At 43.6% G+C, this 18,098-nt stretch overlaps 1 protein-coding gene across 2 annotated transcripts in view; it reads right to left on the bottom strand.

Annotated features, from left to right (window-relative positions):
* Positions 1-796: 796 nt before the first annotated feature.
* Positions 797-18,098, bottom strand: part of LOC124613919 (39S ribosomal protein L41, mitochondrial) — an 86,899-nt gene continuing 69,597 nt past the window's right edge. Inside the window, exon 3 of one of the 2 annotated variants that reach the window (XM_047142669.1) lies at positions 797-1,173. In XM_047142669.1, the coding sequence (XP_046998625.1) occupies positions 918-1,173 (256 nt within the window). In that variant the 3' untranslated portion in view covers positions 797-917. The remainder of the gene's footprint in view (positions 1,174-18,098) is intronic. The other variant, XM_047142670.1, reaches the window with a different exon arrangement.

Genomic DNA, 18,098 nt, shown 5'->3' with positions numbered 1-18,098 from the left:
ACTCTTACTCTCCTCACCACCTTTCCCCCTCACCTATTCCACCAGATACAATCCCACATCTTATCCAAGCTGCAGAGCTGTTACAATGTAATGAGTTGGGACAATGTATGCGAGTGTCATGTGTTCTATAGCTCTGAAGGATGATTCGTTGAAAAGCTAGCAACATTCTCAGTGTTGTTAATGTGGTTACCGGTGACTCTGCAGCTGAACTGTTCAGCGAGTTGTTACCTTTACTTCCTAAATTATGAAGTTAAGTACTGTCAGACAAACAGGTAAAAATCCAATCTGCAAGGGTAAACAGTCTCACCGACTTCATTTTCACAGTATGTTCAGTGTAACAAACAAGTTCTGTAAGATCAGAGATTAAGTGTTCTTTTGACATAAAAAGTAAGCCATATGACAATGTAATAAAAGTAAGAAATAAAAGAATAATAATTAATGTCATCTTCAACTTTTGTAGTCCTGTATTCCTCAGTTGCGTGTAATATCACGGTATATTGATAATTTTTACTTATGGACCATCTGACAGCACTAACATAGTGTTTTATTCAGTTGCTGTCAGACGGTCCATAAGTAAAAATTATCAATATACCGTGATAATTAATGCCTCTTAAGCTACTACAGAGCTGCAATCAGATGTGTCCGTCGACGACAAAAAGTTTAGTTTACTCTTCATGAAAAACTTAAGCAGCTAAAAAATACTGCCGCATTTTCAACAACTGTAAAACAAATCACAAATATTTCAACTGTGTGCAATCAATGAGGCTTGACAATGTATCATAAAATAAAATTTTCCTTTTTAGCAAATTATTAACTTTATTTTGGTGCCTGTGTACAATGTGTATTAACAGTGACATTCTTACTATACAAATACTGATTACCTAGTGTGTTACAAGTCACATAATGTAACAAGTCTCCTACTCTCGGGCACTTCTCGGTAGTTCACCACAAATATCATTTCCAACAGATCTTGCTTTATTCTTCGCTTCATCAGCAGTCAACGCCTCTTCAGGACTTGGCTCTAGAGGGTTTCCGGAGGAGTCCAATTTTCCATTTTTGAAGTCCTCTACTATTTTCCTGCGGTACACTGCATCAAACAGGTCACGTGCTGTGAACTCTGACTGTATGACATCCGGAGCCGCATAAGACACGTAAGGTTTTAACTGTAAAAAACTGAATCGAGTTATCTTTCAACTTTCTTTGTAATGTTTTTCAAATTATACTAGTTTTTGGAGTTTAGTAGCTACTGTAACATAGCTTTAAAAAGATGACTCATTGTTTTCACAAATCAATAAATCATCAGCTCTGACAGTTAATAATGTAAAACAGGTCTTACTTAGCTAAATGGTGAGAGTTGTAAAAAATTAAATAATGAATAAACAAAATTTATGCTAAAACTCCATCACTAACATTTAACATACTTTACGGACTATAAGATGCACTTTTTTCTTTGAAAAATTGCCTCCAAAATTGAGATGTGTGTTATGCTCTGAATGAATGTAAAAATTTCCAGTGTTTGGTTTAAAATTCCCACCAGTCTTAAAAATGGCCATATGTTTGATGTTGCGGAAAACTCATCTCTATCTGGCAACAGTGTATCCAACTGGCAGCAGCATTGCACTGATGTGATGAACACGAGTTTTGAGGATTCACAAGCTTGCTAACAGTGCCTCCCTCCCACCTCGCCATCACAAACCGTGAACACTGTCTAGCCGATGACGTGTCACTGCAGCAAATGGAGCTAGTGAACTTTAATTGAAAGTCAAGATTTTAAACATGGCTGCAACAGCAACTGTTGAAATTCTTCACGATAAAGGATGACAGCCAAATCAGTTGCAGGATAAAAATTTATTAAAATTCTTGACCAAGGTTTCGGTATATATAAATATACCTTCATCAGAAGTAAAAAATCCTGAACAGGAAGACACTTTCATTAGAAAAACCTTAGCATTGGAAGTGAGAAACACAAAATCTTAAGTAACAGTGAAATTACCAGAGTAATACAGGCACAAAATCTTTTAGTTACTTACTAAAATTACATCATGCAATGGAGATTAATAGAACACCTATGCTTAGAAGTCAGTTTAAGGTACACAAAAGTCAACACCCAATTCGTCCCATCGTTAACGGAATAAAGAGTCCACATCATAAATTAGCGAGATTCTTACACACTAAAATTAAGGAAGCCTTTGTTTTTGGAAACAATTATTCTGTTAAAAATAGTGTTGAGGTAATAAACAAGCTAAAATCGATAGAGATCACTTCTTCCTCTCGTTTGGTTTCTTTTGACGTCGTAAGTTTATACACTAATGTTCCAGTGGATATCACTCTTAAGATTATCGAAGATAACATTCGACAACATAGAACTTTAAGTGAGTTGCAATTGTCGGAACTTATGTCACTACTGCAGGTTGTACTAGATTACAATTACTTTCAGTTTAATGGCAAAATGTACGAGCAACCATTCGGCTTAGCCATGGGTTGCTCGTTAGCTGGTATCTTAGCTGACATCTTTGTGAATGCGTTAGAAGAAAATTTCTTCAAAAATAATCCTGCGTTGTGTAATACGATTCCTTTCTATGCTCGGTATGTTGATGATACACTCATAATATTTCAAGGGAGTGACCAAGATCTACAACAACTGTTTCATGTTTTTAACAGTTTTCACGAGAAAATGAAATTCACAAAAGAGATACAAAATAATGAGATGGTGGTGGTGGTGGTGGTGGTGGTGGTGGTTAGTGTTTAACGTCCCGTCGACAACGAGGTCATTAGAGACGGAGCGCAAGCTCGGGTTAGGGAAGGATTGGGAAGGAAATCGGCCGTGCCCTTTCAAAGGAACCATCCCGGCATTTGCCTGATACGATTTAGGGAAATCACAGAAAACCTAAATCAGGATGGCCGGAGACGGGATTGAACCGTCGTCCTCCCGAACGCGAGTCCAGTGCGCCACCTTGCTCAGTGGAAATAATGAGAGAGAACTCCATTTCCCTGACTTGAAAGTTAAGTTATCTGGTAACACTGTGAGCTTCGACATTATCCGTAAAGAAACTTTTTGTGATACTATTATCCCAGTAGATTCTTGTCATCCTCAAACTCACAAAATCGCCTTTTTTCATTCTGCAGTTCATCATGCTGTGAGCACACCTTTAGAACGGAATTCTTTAGAAAAAGAAATATCTTTATTAAAATTAATGGCTACTAACAATGGATACGATCCTAAATTAATTGACCAAATTGTTAAGAAAAAAACAGCTGTAAAATGTTCAACTTTAGGAGGTAACAGGGCGAAAAAGAATGAGTGTAGTAACTTTATTTCTATTCCATTTTTTGGGAACGTTTCATATAAGACAAGAAGACTTTTACAGAAACAATACGGTTACAGAGTTGCCTTTTCTGTAAATAATAGCCTGATACAAAGAGTAATTCATACTATTGGAGCACGGGAAGAACTTGGCACTAAATCCAGTGTATACAAAATTACTTGTAACGACTGCCCAAACTATTACATTGGACAGACAGACTCATTAAAGTAAGGTATAAAGAGCACATGCTAGGTAAAAATGGGGAAAACGTACATAATTCCACATTTGCCGAACATCTATGGCTCTTACAGCATACGCCACACCAACTGTTGCTTCATGAAGTGAATAAGGGTTGCAAACTGGACTTGCTCGAAGAATTAGAGATTTTCAAGCATCTGTCTCTAAAAGATGGTTTCGTTCTTAATGAACAGGTGCAGCTTAGAAACAATTTTTTTTTAGACAGTTCCAAACCACTCCTTGCCTTAATGTAATGTAGTCTGGCTGACTAGAAGTTAGTTTTATTGCTTGTTGATGCCGGTGAAATGCGCTTTTCCTGTCTTGTTGGGATTTTACGTATTTTTAATGTTTGCTGTTTGTGATTTTCGATGTGTATGTGTGGTTAATTGACTAGTATGTTTTTATTCACAACGACAGATTGTTTCGTTTTATTGTAACATTTTGGTTCTTTTCGCTAGTATGTATTTCATCACCTATGTTACGCGAGATTCTCGTGCATTACACTAGTGCCCTCTCTCATTAGATGTGCTCCATTGCGCAAGCTTCATCTGTTTGACACTAGGACACAGGTAAATTGGTTCCATATTTTCTATTTTACATAAATGTTTTTAAATGGTCTGATATTTTTTTTTTTTTTTATTAAGACAGAAAGTTTGAATTAGCACAACTTTTAATAATTTTTGATGTGCTTATGTAGGTATGCATGGATTTTAATATGCGCGAGTGTCTGGCACATACCACAAGTGCCCTCTCTCGGCGAAACCATCTGCCCTAGTGCTTTCACACTCTTGCCTCAATAGTTCATAGGCTAAACTGTTCTCTCATTGACCCTGTGCACATAGTCATGTTGTACAATTGGAGAAGATATCTTAATTATTGACAACGCCTTTGGCACAATTGTTTTATTAATCTCCATTGCATGATGTAATTTTAGTAAGTAACTAAAAGATTTTGTGTTTGTATTACTCCGGTAATTTCACTGTTACTTAAGATTTTGTGTTTCTCACTTCCGATGCTAAGGTTTTTCTAATGAAAATGTCTTCCTGTTAAGGATTTTTTACTTCTGATGAAGGTATATTTATATATACTGAAACCTTGGTCAAGAATTTTAATAAATTTTTATCCTGCAACTGATTCAGCTGTCATCCTTTATCGTGATTAATTGAAAGTGATTTGTGTTATCAGTAACAATATCTTTGTTAGTAGCTAGTTTTTGTAATGGAAAAAAATAAAAGGTATTCATACCCTGTGGGCTATTAATTGAAAGTAAGAGCACATGCAGAAGAACAGGGAAACAGAGCATCTCAGTAGCATTTCAGGCCTCTACCAACAGGGGAGAAAAAAATTGTAATTGGTGAGTTGGTAAAGATTTGAGAAAAATGAGGAAGACTATACGTGCACATAGAGGAGTGAATGCAAAATGATCATAACAAGGAGATGACGTACTGAAATGGATTCAAGGATTCAAGGACACCGTCAAAACGGCACTGGAATTAATACAAAAATGATTCAAATGCATGCTTATAGGCCAGCGCTACAGTGGAACATCACAGATTTTATGGGTGGAGTTGGTTCATGCTACAGTTTTACAAAGCATCATGGACTTACCATGCGAACCAAAATATCTCACAAAATACCACAAGAGTATGAAGAGAAAATATTGTCTTCACATCGCCATATTATTCCACATTGGGGAGGGGTGGGGGTGAACAGTGTGGAACTAAGCCAAAGCGAAAATGGGTGAAACTCCTCTGACATCCAATGTGCCACGTAACACAACTATTGCTATGAAAGGTGCTAACTAGAACTACAAAAACAAGTGGTCATGAAAAAATGCACTACACCGTTGGCCTTTCATGTTGTGCCAATGGTACGAAACTTAATGCAATGATTTTTTCAAGTGCAAAACAATACTAAAACCATCTGAAATACTGCCAGATGGTGGTGTTCACAAACATAACAAGAGTTGGATGGACGAGGCTAGTATGAAATTACAGATTAACAGAGGATGGGAGAGAAGGAATGGCGCTTTACTAAAGAAGAGTTCTCTCCTTGTTCTAGATCACTTAAGTAGTCACTTGAAAAATTCTGTGAAAGAGAAACTGAGACAGGGAAATACAAAGATTGCTGTTATTCTGGGATAACTGACTTTACAACTGCACCTCTTGATGTCTTGATAAATAAACCACTTGAAGTGTATATGAGAGAGGAATGGAACAAATGGATGATAAATGAAAGCAAACATGAATTATTCCAAAAGGATCATTAAAAAGACCTACAATCACGTTTTTAGTGGACAAAACAGTCTTTGTTTAGAGTGAGAGAAGACATTACTGTTAAATCCTTCAAAAAGAGCAGCATGACGGCAGTGAAGGTGATCTTGCATGAAAAGGACAAGGATGGCAATGAAGAAGAAAGTCATATTATTTTCAGGGATTTTAAAAGTCAGTTCAGTTTTATGAACTGAGAATTTTTTTAGTCTGGCTTTTCAATCTAATAATAAAAATAGAAAAAAAAAATGTTATTTTCTACGAAAGGAGTCCCTAATTTATAATAGTCTGTAAAATATGGAATTTCAGAAACTGTCTTTCACATTATGCACATTAACACAGTTCCAGGTCTCAGCGGGGGCAGGGGGGGGGAATCAACCATGACAGCAAATGCAAAGCAAGGGGCTAAAAATATATATTAGTACATAATGATGGGCACCTACCCTACCTGAAGAATGTCTTGATATTTAATGTAACAGTGTAACAATATAGAACATGTAAAATGTGCACTTTCATGGCCGGAAATGTCACAATTAATAAAATGCTCCAGGCTAATATAGAACATGTAAAATGTGCACTTTCATGGCCGGAAATGTCACAATTAATAAAATGCTCCAGGCTAATATAGAACATGTAAAATGTGCACTTTCATGGCCGGAAATGTCACAATTAATAAAATGCTCCAGGCTATTATACTGTGGTCAAGTAGATTTCACCTTAAAATGCAATGTTTCGTCCTCACTTGAACATGACATTTTCAATGGGTATCGAAGGTCCAATTCACAGCATGGCCTCGCTACTGACTACAGCAAAATTCCATTTCCGCATGCTTCCGCGCAGTTGCGTAATGTAATGTTTAGAACATGCGAGTGCTCCTGGCCATTGTTCACAGCCATCATCATCCTCTGCAGCTATCACCCCATAGTGGAAGACGTACACATCTTCCTCAGCACAAGGATCCAGATGTCATTCAATTTCACGCCCTCTTTCCTATTGAAATTCCTGGGGGTCTGGAAACTGAACAGGAAACCAAATATTTAATTCCGGTATGCGGATGATTGTTTTGTGGTGGCATGGCAGGGAGGAACTGGAGCATTTTCACAAACATCTAACGGGGATCAATTCAAAGATCAAGTTTACCATGGAGGAGGAGGCAGGCAGAAAATTGAATTTTCCTGATGTGCTGACTTCAAAGAAAGAAGATGGTAGCTTGGGCCACACGGTTTGCCAAAAACCAACGCACACAGAACATTACCTACACCGGGATTTGAACCACCACTCACAATAAAATTGAGGCATCATAAAAACATTGGCGGATAGAGCAAGGAAAATCTGCGAACCAGAGTCACTTGATGCTGAATTAAAACATCTCACCAATGTATTGCTCAAGAACGGTTGTTCTTTCACTGAGGTGAAAAGAGCATTAAGACCAGCACATAGAAATCATAGCAATGCTAAAGTTCCAGTGAAGAAAGTTACTGACCACACAGGAAAAATCTTGAAAAAGCAGAACACCATAATCTACAAACCCACCAGGAAGATACAAGAACAACTAAAATCAGCCAAGGATGCTTGCCAACCACTGGGAAAAGCAGGAATTTACAGGATTCCATGAAGCTGTGAGGAGGCATACATGGGGATTACAAAAAGAACAGTCAAAAAACAACTAGAACAGCACATGGGCAATTGCAGAAGAGGGGAGACTGACAGATCAGCTGTTGTGGAACATGTTCTGCAGCCAGGAGACAACCACATTCAAAATGCGATGTCACGCCACTGTGCGGAAGTGGAATTTAGCTGTAATTAGTAGTGAACCAGGGTGTGAATCGGACATCCAAAGAAGCTACTATCTCCCTTAAAAATGCCCTCCGGGGACAAAATGGATTTTAAGGTGCAATCCATTCGAACGTGGAATAACAGCCTGGAACATATTAGTAACACAGAACATAAAATCAACAGAGACAGTACATATTGATACCCCAATAATATTTCATGTATATGGAATCTCTTAAATAAATAATAAAAGCTTGTAACACGAAAATTCCTGGCAGATTAACTCTGTGCCGGACCGAGACTCGAACTCGGGGCCTTTGTGTCCGCAAGAGGCACTCTACCAACTGAGATATTCAAGGTAGGAGATGAGGTACTGACAGAAGTAAAGCTGCGAGGATGGCTTGTGAGTCACAACTCAGTTGGTAGAGCACTTGCCCATGAAAGCTAAGGTCTTGTGTCTGAGTCTCGATCCAGCACACAGTTTTAATCTGCAAGAAAGTTTCATACCAGTGCACATGCTGCAGCTTAAAACAAGTTACACAGAATAAATTATCTTATTATCACACACAGCATTTAATTACTTAATGTTCAGAACTGATTTAAGCACATTCACAAATAACTGTCACCATAGGGCACGGAGAGAGAATAAGAAATGTGTTTTCTGTCTCTCATGTTTATCATTTGCAACAGATTTAAATTTTTTTTATTTTATCGATAATGTACATAAGTCATTGATACATTTATGAAACAGCTGACTCCCTACTGATAGTCTGTTTCTGATAGTACAGCAGAGGAAATAGGATCCCGACATTAAGGAGTTACTTGCCAAAGTTGCTCAAATAATTCCACTGCAAGATTTGTAAGAACCAGCCTATGAAGAAAATGAGACAAGAAGAGAAGAGATCTGCCACTGTATTTCAGCACTTTTACATTTACTATGAAACTGGACTGCATCATTTGATTTGTTCAAGCCCAGAAATCATATATTTTGTTTCCACATAGACGGGGGATCATAAACGATACATAGTAACTACAAATATTTTGATACATATAAGTAATTTAAACATACAACACAAACTTAGATAGTGCAACAATAATGGAAATTCCTTAATGGAATAATATGTAGAAAAGCAACCACTCAACAGAATACAGCACTACACTAGCTTTCAAGTTCTTTAGCATATGCACCCTCTATCTCTACCTCCACACCTCTACCCCCCCCCCCCCTCTCTCTCTCTCTCTCTCTCACACACACACACACACACACACACACACACACACACACAAAAACTGCCACCACCACCAGCTGTTGAGTGTTTCCATGCACCACACATCACTCAACTGTAGATGAGTGGTTGCCTTTATTTTATGTATTAAACTTAGACAGCACATAATAAATAAAAAAATATGTAGCACTGTAACATATTTCCATGTATTCCCTCACAGAGTAAATACAACTATAGGGATTGTTCAAATGACTGTGTCCTGAATAGCTAAACCTATATGGAATAGACCATTCTGATTCACGCTGATATTTGAATGAAAGTCGAGTTTGGTTTTATAGTCATGGACCTCACTGATCGTCTTAAATGCTGTGAAGGCAAGTTTATGTGACTCCCTTATTTCACTTCCAATTATTATTCTAATTGTCTTCTTTCGGATTTTGAACGTACTTAATGCTGCTGGAGTAACGACTTCACAGCTCTTACAACATAACAACCTTGACTTAACTTCTCGTTAACATAATCTGTGTATCTAACATGATTGACCCACAGACATGTCATGTCAAAATTATGTGCAATTTAAGAAGGAAGATGAAGGTTTAATGTCCCGGTGAAGCTGACTTCATAAGTGTCAGAACACATGCTCTGAGAAACAAAAACAGAACCACACCCAGCATTTGAATTAAGCCAATTAGGAAAATCACTGGAAACCCAAATCCGTATAGGTCAACAAATCTGAATGCTGCTTCTTTTGAAACAGGAATCCAGAAACCTAAAGATTCTGCCACAAGGGTAAGTCTAGCCTGTCAAAAAGAATTTACAAGTCATGGAGGATAATTGGACAGTATGAAGAATTGATAAGCTACGAACAAAAACTGCAGACAGAGAGGGACAGGACCCCGCAAACCGAAGGTGAAAAATTGGAATGTAAAGCTTGTACAGCAGAATACTTTATATCTGCAGAAGGACTGATAAACATGTCTGTTATAGAACCAGCGGGAGTCACTCTATTCATGTATCCAAGTGAAATCAGCAAAGCTATACAAAATAGGATGTAAAAACAAAATCAAAAGTAAGAACGACAAATGGAAGACTTAAAATCTGACAGGAAAGCTCTGGAAAAGTTGAGTTTCAGTGTAAAAGACACAATATGCAAAATGCTAGTGTGACTGAATCTAGAGTTTGGATTCCTTATCAAGTAGGATGGTCTGCACATATGTAACAAATTCAGAGGTACACAAGTGGAATCCTAGCATGTCAGTACAGCCCATACAAAGTAATACAGGTGCTCAAAGAACTTAAATGAAATCTTAGAAAAATTTTAGGGAACTCATGTTAGCTGAAGTGAGAGCAACAATTCCACTGCTTGCTTAGAGATAAGAAGAATAATTAATTAACTGATTGATTGATTGATTAACTGAGAGAGTATGGAACCAAATGGTAAGGTCATCAGTCCCGCAATTACAAAGTGGGTTACAGAAGAATGAGGGTCTGCTAAAAGTGGACGGATTCAGTCAGAGTAGTCAAACTATAAAAGAATGAACATTAAACACACACAGTAAAAGCATAAAAGGTGAGACCAAATCTAAAAACTGGAAAAAAGGATGGTAGTCATGGACTCACAGACCGTGAAGACTGCAAAAGGCACTAGAAACAGAAGGGAGTAAAACATGAAAGCAGATTACAGTGGCTGGCCACTCACGAGAATAAAAAGGGAAAGCCAGCCACTCTGCAACACATTAAAACCTCCACCCTAAAAGCACTACAGTGGAGGATACAGAGGGACAAAGAACATGCGCTAAAACGTACATAGAAATATAAAACCCACTTTCATGGACAAAACGTAAAACTAAAGCTGCTGTGGAGGCATTGTAGCCCAACACCGAAAGCAGGGTGCTGGGAATAGTTAAAAGTCTGCCGCAGAGCGGCTAAAAGTGGGCAGTCCAGCAAGAGGTGGACGACTGTCATTTGGGAGCCACAGCGACACTGAGGTGGGTCCTCGCGACAGTACAGGTAACCATGTGTTAGCCACGTATGGCCAATGCGGAGCCAGCAGAGGACAACTGAATCCCTGCAAGAGGCCTGCATGGAAGACTTCTACACATTCAAAGTCTCCTTAATGACACGCAGTTTGTTGTGTGTGCTGTTATGCCATTCCATCTCCCAAAACCAGAAAACCCTGCGGTGTAAGAAAGAATGCAGGTCAGCTTCAGAGATGCCTATCTCCAGAAGCAGTTTACGTGTCGCCTGTTTGGCCAGCCTGTCGGCAAGTTCGTTGCCGGGCATTCAGATATGGCCTGGGGTCCACACAAACACCACGGAATGGCTGGACTGTTCCAGGGCACAGATGGACTCCTGAATGGACGCTACCAGAGGGTGGCGAGGGTAGCACTGGTCGATAGCTTGTAGGCTGCTCAATGAGTCAGTACAGAGGAGAAATGACTTGCCAGGGCATGAGCAGACGTACTCAAGAGCACGAGATATAGCCGCCAGCTCTGCAGTGAAACCACTGTAGCCAACTAGCAAGGAGTGCTGCTCAACATGTCCTCCATGAACATATGTGAAGCCTACGTGACCATCAGCCATTGAGCCGTCGCTGTAAACCACTTCAGAGACCCAGAACACATCAAGAATTGAAAGGAAGTAACAGCGGAGAGTGGCGGGGTTAACGGAGTCCTTAGGGTCATGCAAAAGGTCCAGATGAAGCTGCAGCCGAGGCGTACACTATGGAGGTGCATGTAAACAGACCGCAAGTATAGGTGATAAAGGGAAGGACTCCAGATCGGAGAGAAGGGTCCACCCACGAACCGCAATCATTAGCCCTGATCTGGGCCGCAGATGGGGAAGATGTGTAGTCGGGAAAAGGAGATGGTAATTCGGATGCTCAGGGGAACTATGAATGTGTGCTGTGTAACTGGCGAGCAGTTGCGCACATCTGATCTGCAGTGGAGGGACACCAGCCTCCACCAGTATGCTAGTCACCGGACTCATCCTAAAAGCTCCTATCTCTAATCGAACCCCACAGTGGTGCACAGGGTCAAGTAAATGCAACGCTGAAGGCACTGCCGAACCATAAACCACACGCCCAGAGTCAACTTGGGACTGGACAAGCCCCTGGCAGAATCCACCCTGACATGGAGCCAGCAAGCAACGTGACTCCAGGATCCAACCCAACCGTCGACATACCATACGTTCCAGCAGCTTACAAAGAGCGTTGGTGAGGCTGATTGACCAATAGCTATCCACATCAAGCGGGTTTTTTTACCAGGTTTGAGCACCGGAATGATGGTGCTCTCCTGCCATTGCAATGAAAAGACGCCATCGCACCAGATCCGGTTGAAGATGACGAGAAGATGTCGCCTGTAGTCAGATTAGAGATGTTTAAACACCTGGCTGTGGATGCGATAGGGCCCAGGAGCTGTGTCGGGGCAATGTGCAAGGGCACTGAGGAGCTCCCACTCGGTAAATGGGGCGTTATAGGATTCATGGCAGCATGTAGTGAATGAGAGGATATTCCCTTCCAGCCGCTGTTTGAGTATGCAAAAGGCTGGGGGTAATTCTCTGACGCAGAGGCTCAAGCAAAGTGCTCGGGGCACAAAGTGCTCGGGGCACAAAGTGCTCGGGGCACAAAGTGCTCGGGGCACAAAGTGCTCGGGGCACAAAGTGCTCGGGGCACAAAGTGCTCGGGGCACAAAGTGCTCGGGGCACAAAGTGCTCGGGGCACAAAGTGCTCGGGGCACAAAGTGCTCGGGGCACAAAGTGCTCGGGGCACAAAGTGCTCGGCAATCGCGTTTGCGTCGGTACATATCTCGCCATTTATGCTAACACCGGGGACAGCTGTTGGAACCTGGTACCCGAAAAGACATTTGATCTTTGTCCAGACTTGGGAAGGTGGTGTGAGGAACCCAATGGTGGAGACATATCTCTCCCAACACTCCTTCTTCCATTGGTTGATAAGGTAGCGAACAAGGACACGGAGCCATTTCAAGCTATGAGGTGTTCCAGGGAAGGGTGCCGCTTATGCCGTTGTAGAGCTCGCCGACGCTCCTCAATTGCTTCAACGACTCCCAGTGGCCACCAAGAATCTGCCTTACGCCTTGCGCACTCTACAGAGCGAGGGATCGTGTTTTCTGCCGCAGAAACAATTGTGCTAGTCACCTGCTCAATCACCACATCGATGTTATCGTGTGGGGACATTCGGCGGTGACAGCAGAGGTGAAAGTTCCTCAGTCCGCCTTGTTCAAAGCCCATCTAGGCAGGAGTCCGTGTGCCTGACGCTGGGGCAGTGACAGGAAGATGGGGCAGTGGTCACTAGCACACAGGTCGTCATGTGCTATCCAGTGGATAGATGGGAGAAGTCCTGGGCTGCAAATTGATAAATCAATGGCCGAGTAACTACCATGTGCCACACTGAAATGTCTGGTGGCCCCAATATTTAAGAGGCACAGGTCGAATTGCATCAGTAAAGTTTCGACATCTCTGCCTCGGCCAGTAAGCATGGTACCACCCCACAAGGGGTTATCGGCATTAAAATCTCCCAGAAGTAGGAAAGGTTTATGGAGTCGATCAATAATTGCAGCTAATACATTCAGGGGTACTGCACCATCTGGAGGAAGATATACATTGCAGACGATGTCATACGCATAGGATGCAGGCAATCAAATTCTCTCTTAGCCTGGGTGTAGGTCAGTCTGTCCAGGGTATTGTACCCCATGATTTTCCTTTCTTTCTGGAGAGTCCTGCAGTCAGGCGAGCAAGGCGAATGGTGCTGACACAGATGGGAGGTGGGGCACATGGAGTATTTGGATGTGATGGGCATCCGCAATCTCGGCATGTGACACTGGAAGTAAAGCGGGAAGATGTGGCCGGACTTCCAGCACTTAAGGCACTGCATCGGGGGAGGGATGTAGGGCTTTACATCACACTGGTAGACCATCACCTTGACCTTCTCGGGTCATGTATCACCCTCAAAGACCAAGATGAAGGCACCAGTGGCAACCTGACTATCCTTCGGACCCCGGTGGACACACCGGACGAAACGTACAACTCGCCATTCTAAATTGGTGCGCAGCTCATCGTCAGACTGCAAAAGAAGGTCTCTGTGAAATATGATACCCTGGACCATATTTAAGTGACGGTTACAGAAATATCCCCCAGTTTGAGCTGTCTTGATCAAGACTGACCCAGATCTCATTTTGTACAAGCCCTCCAACTCCCCGAACTTATCCTCTAAATGCTCAACAAAAAACTGAGGCTTCATCGTCATGAAACATTCCCCATCAGCTCTCAAACATACGAGGTACCGGGACGAATATGATCTGCTGCAATCCTTAGCCTGATGTTCCTCCTCCCATGGTGTGGGCAGGGAGGGGAATGATTTGGGGTTGTACTTCTGTGCGTTGAATTGATCTCGTTCTCGCTTAGAGTGTGCTGGTGTTTCACCACCAGCAAGAGATGATGGACTACACTTCATTGCGTGTCATCTGCCCTGATGCCACCCACTCTGACCAGGGGCCCTCCCCATGGGTGCCACCCAGCCGCAGCAAGGGCCACCTGGCAGGATGGCCATTGCTGGGAGTCCTGATGCCCCAGGGGGATGGGCATCTACCCCTTGGCAAACATGGGGAGTTAACAGCACAGGCATCAACAGAGCGATCCCTGTGTGGTCAGGGGGCTACAACCAACAGGGTACATGGCAGCCCCACCACAACAGACTGGCTACCATGCTGGATATCAGGTGCAAAGAAGTCCATGGTCATCGTCGACACAGAAATCAGCACTGCATAGTGCATGGTGGAAAAAGCACCCACGAAGGTGTCCTCACCCAAGAGATGGAGAATGGGCAGGACTGCAATGTGACGACGAGAAAGTGGGCTAAAGATCTCAATGCACGATGAACACAATGCACCTTGAAAGGCGCCCTTCCCCAATTGGCTTGCTGTTAGGTAAAATTTCGAAGAATGGAGGTCAGACCCTACAGGTGACCATCACATTCAGGCCGAAACGTGTGAAACTCCTTTTAGTCACCTCATACAACAGACAGGAATACATCAGGCCTATTCTAACCCCCGGACCCAAAGGGGGGGGGGGAGGGGGGGGGGGGGGCACTGGGCACAGCCCTGGGACTGCAGATGGAGATCCCAGCAGAGGGTAGTGAGATGCATGCCAACCGGCAATCCCACCCGTGGGCGGGTGTTAGGAGACAGACATCCCTCAATGGCAAAGAGCACAGGGTACAGTGGATGCTCAGGGAATTGGTGAATGGCGACTGCGTAAGTAACAAGGAGTTGGCTCTGTCGGATGTGCAGAGGGGTAATCCCTGCTTCTGTGAGGAGACTGTCAACAGGACTAGTGCAAAAGGCACCAATAGCCAGACACACCCGACAATGGTGAACAGGGTCAAACAGTTTCAAAGTGGAAGGAGCTGCTGAGCCATAAACCTGACTATCATAATCGAGTCTGGACAAGACCAGAGCACGGTAAAAATGGAGAAGAGTGGAACGGTCTGCACCCCAAGATGTGTGGGCCAGGAGGCGAGGGGCAATAAGCTTCTGCAAGCATGTGGTCTTTAGGTGGCGAATGTGGGGCAGCCATGTCAGTTGTTATCTAAAAATAAGGCCCAAGAAATGGGATCGTGCTACAACATCGAGCAGCTGGTTGCCTAAATAAAGTTCTGGATCAGGGTGTACTGTGGATCAACAACAAAAATACATACCCCATATTTTGGAGGGGGAAAACTGGAAGCCATGGGCAGTGGCCCATGCAGAGGGCTGTCGGATGGTGCCTTGGAGCTGGCACTCGGCAGACGCCACAGAGTAGGAGCTGCATCAGACGCAAAAATCGAAAAATCGTCAACATACAATGCCGGGGTAACCAGAGGCCCAACAGAGGTCACAAGCCCATTTGTGGCAATGAGGAAGAGTGTGACACTTAGCAAAGAACCCTGTGGGATACCATTCTCCTGAATCTGAGGGGTGCTGAGTGAAGTGCCAACTCAAACCCGGAAGAGCTGGTTAGATAATAACTTGCGGATAAAAATCAGAAGGGGACCACAGAAGTCCCAGTCATGGTAGGTAACTAAAGTATGATGGTGCCAAGCCATGTCATACACCTTATGTAGGTCAAAGAAAACTGCAACAGGGTGCCGGAAGTAAGTAAAAGCCTTTCGGATGGCTGATTCCAATTGGAGTAAATGGTCAGTTGGAGATCGCCCTGCCTGGAAGCCACACTGATACGATGACAAAAGGCCCCGAGATTCGAGTACCCAAAATAATCTGAAATTGACCATCCATTTGAGCAGTTTACAAAGTACATTTGTCAGACTAATGGGGCGGTAACTGTCTAGAGACATTGGGTCTTCCCGGCCTTAAGGACGGGGATAACTATACTGTCTTGCCATTGTGACAGAAAAGCACCCGTGAGCCAGATGAAATTGAAGACTCTGAGGAGCTGCTGCCTCTGGGGAACATCGAAGTGTTGAATCATCTGATTGTTAAATGGAGTCTGGCCTTGTGGCTGTGTCTCGTGAAGAGCTAAGATCCTGCACCAATTCCCATTCAGTGAAAGGGCTTAACGTGGTGCGGGATGAAATGGAGGGGGGGGGGGGGGGGGGGGGGCTTGTTCAACTCTGTGTTTCTGCTGGAGAAAGGTAGGAGGGTAGGAAGCAGATAATGATGCCATCACAAAGAGTGTCGCAAGGTGTTCCACGAGGACCAATGGATCAGTACACAGAGGTCCTTGGAGGTTCAGACCCTGGACAGCTGTCTGTTACTGGCGGCCCAGAACGCTACAGAGCTTTGACCAAACCTGCAATAAAGAGGCATACGTCCCCAGGGAGGAAACATAGCGCTCCTAGCATTAGTTTTTACTCCGCTTAAAAAGGGAACGAGCCTTAGCACGAAGACGCTTAAAAGTGAGAAGGTTGATCTGGGAGGGGTGTCGCTTAAATCGTTCAAGCGCCCGTCGGCGGTCCTGGACAGTGACTGCGGGCCCTTGGTCCACCACGGCACTGGCCCATGATGAGGGGGCCTTGTGGATGGGGGACAGCAGAGCCAGCAGCATGAAGAAGAGCGGCAGTGATGCCTTGCATGACTATATCAATGGAATTCGAGAGGGATGTGTAAAAGCGGACTGCAGATATGTATAAAGGCCAATTTGCCCTGCAGAATGCCCAACATGGGGCTTGTCTGCCTGGCGGCAGCAGGGGAACTATACTGTCATTGGAACGTGGTCACTGTCACAAAGGTCATCATGGGATGCAATGTAGGGAAGCCACGAGGGCAGGGGATGAGATTGTGAGATCGATAGCAGAGAAGGTGCCACGAGCGGCACTGTAGTGGGTAGGGGAACCATCGTTGAGGAGACACAAATCGAAGTCCGTGATAAATTGGTCGGTTAGGATACCCCGACCTGTTGATGTGACACTCACCCACAGTGGATGGTGGGCATTGAAATCCCGAAGGAGGAGAAACGGCGGCAGGAGTTGCTGGATTAAGGGATATAGTGCAACATAAGCAAGTCGCCTACCTGGAAGGAGGTAGACATTGCAAATGGTGATTGCCTGAGTCATTTGCACTCTAACCGTTATCACTTCCAAGGTGGTATGTAGGGGGATCCAGTCACTAAGGACATCGGAGCAAACCAAAGTGCAGACCCCACCAGATGTTATCCCAGGGCCAGCAGAGTTCCGACAGAATGCCCAATAACCACATAAAGTTGGAGAGTGGTCATCACGGAAATGCATTTCTTGGAAAAAGAGACAGAATGCAGAATAAGAGGAGAGAAGATGTTGCATTTCAGGCAGGTGACGATAGTATCTGTTGCAGTTCCACTGGATGATAGTGAGGCATGAGTCCAAGGTAGGCATGAAGGAGCCGAGGAGGTCAGGTCACTTTGTCACTAGTTGTCACCGACAATGATGGGATGACATCCATACTTAAGATGTCAGACTCAGATTGTGAGGGGGAGAGTTGGATTTATGCTTCTTCTTCTTCTTCTTCTCTGTTTCTGATGTGGAGGACGGCAGGACACACGGAGTACAGGCACCCCCAAGATAAGGAACCGAAAGAGAGCGGGCGACCTTGGAGGCACACAGATGGTACACCTTGAGACCGAGTGGTGGCGAGAATCTTCTGGCCTGAGAAACACCGTGTAGAGGTTTCCTGGGAGGGAGCTCGATCACCGGCAGATGCCGAATAAGGGGGGCAGTTATTTGGCCAGGGAGAGGGAGCGAGGTCATGGGAACTGCAGGGGAGGTGGAGGGGGGAGAGGAGCGGGGCTGGGGTGAGGAC

This window comes from Schistocerca americana, chromosome 4, assembly GCF_021461395.2.
Source record: "Schistocerca americana isolate TAMUIC-IGC-003095 chromosome 4, iqSchAmer2.1, whole genome shotgun sequence".
NCBI lineage: Eukaryota > Metazoa > Arthropoda > Insecta > Orthoptera > Acrididae > Schistocerca > Schistocerca americana.
The sequence above is the reverse complement of the archived record's forward strand: the minus strand, read 5'-3'. Positions and strand labels throughout refer to the sequence as shown.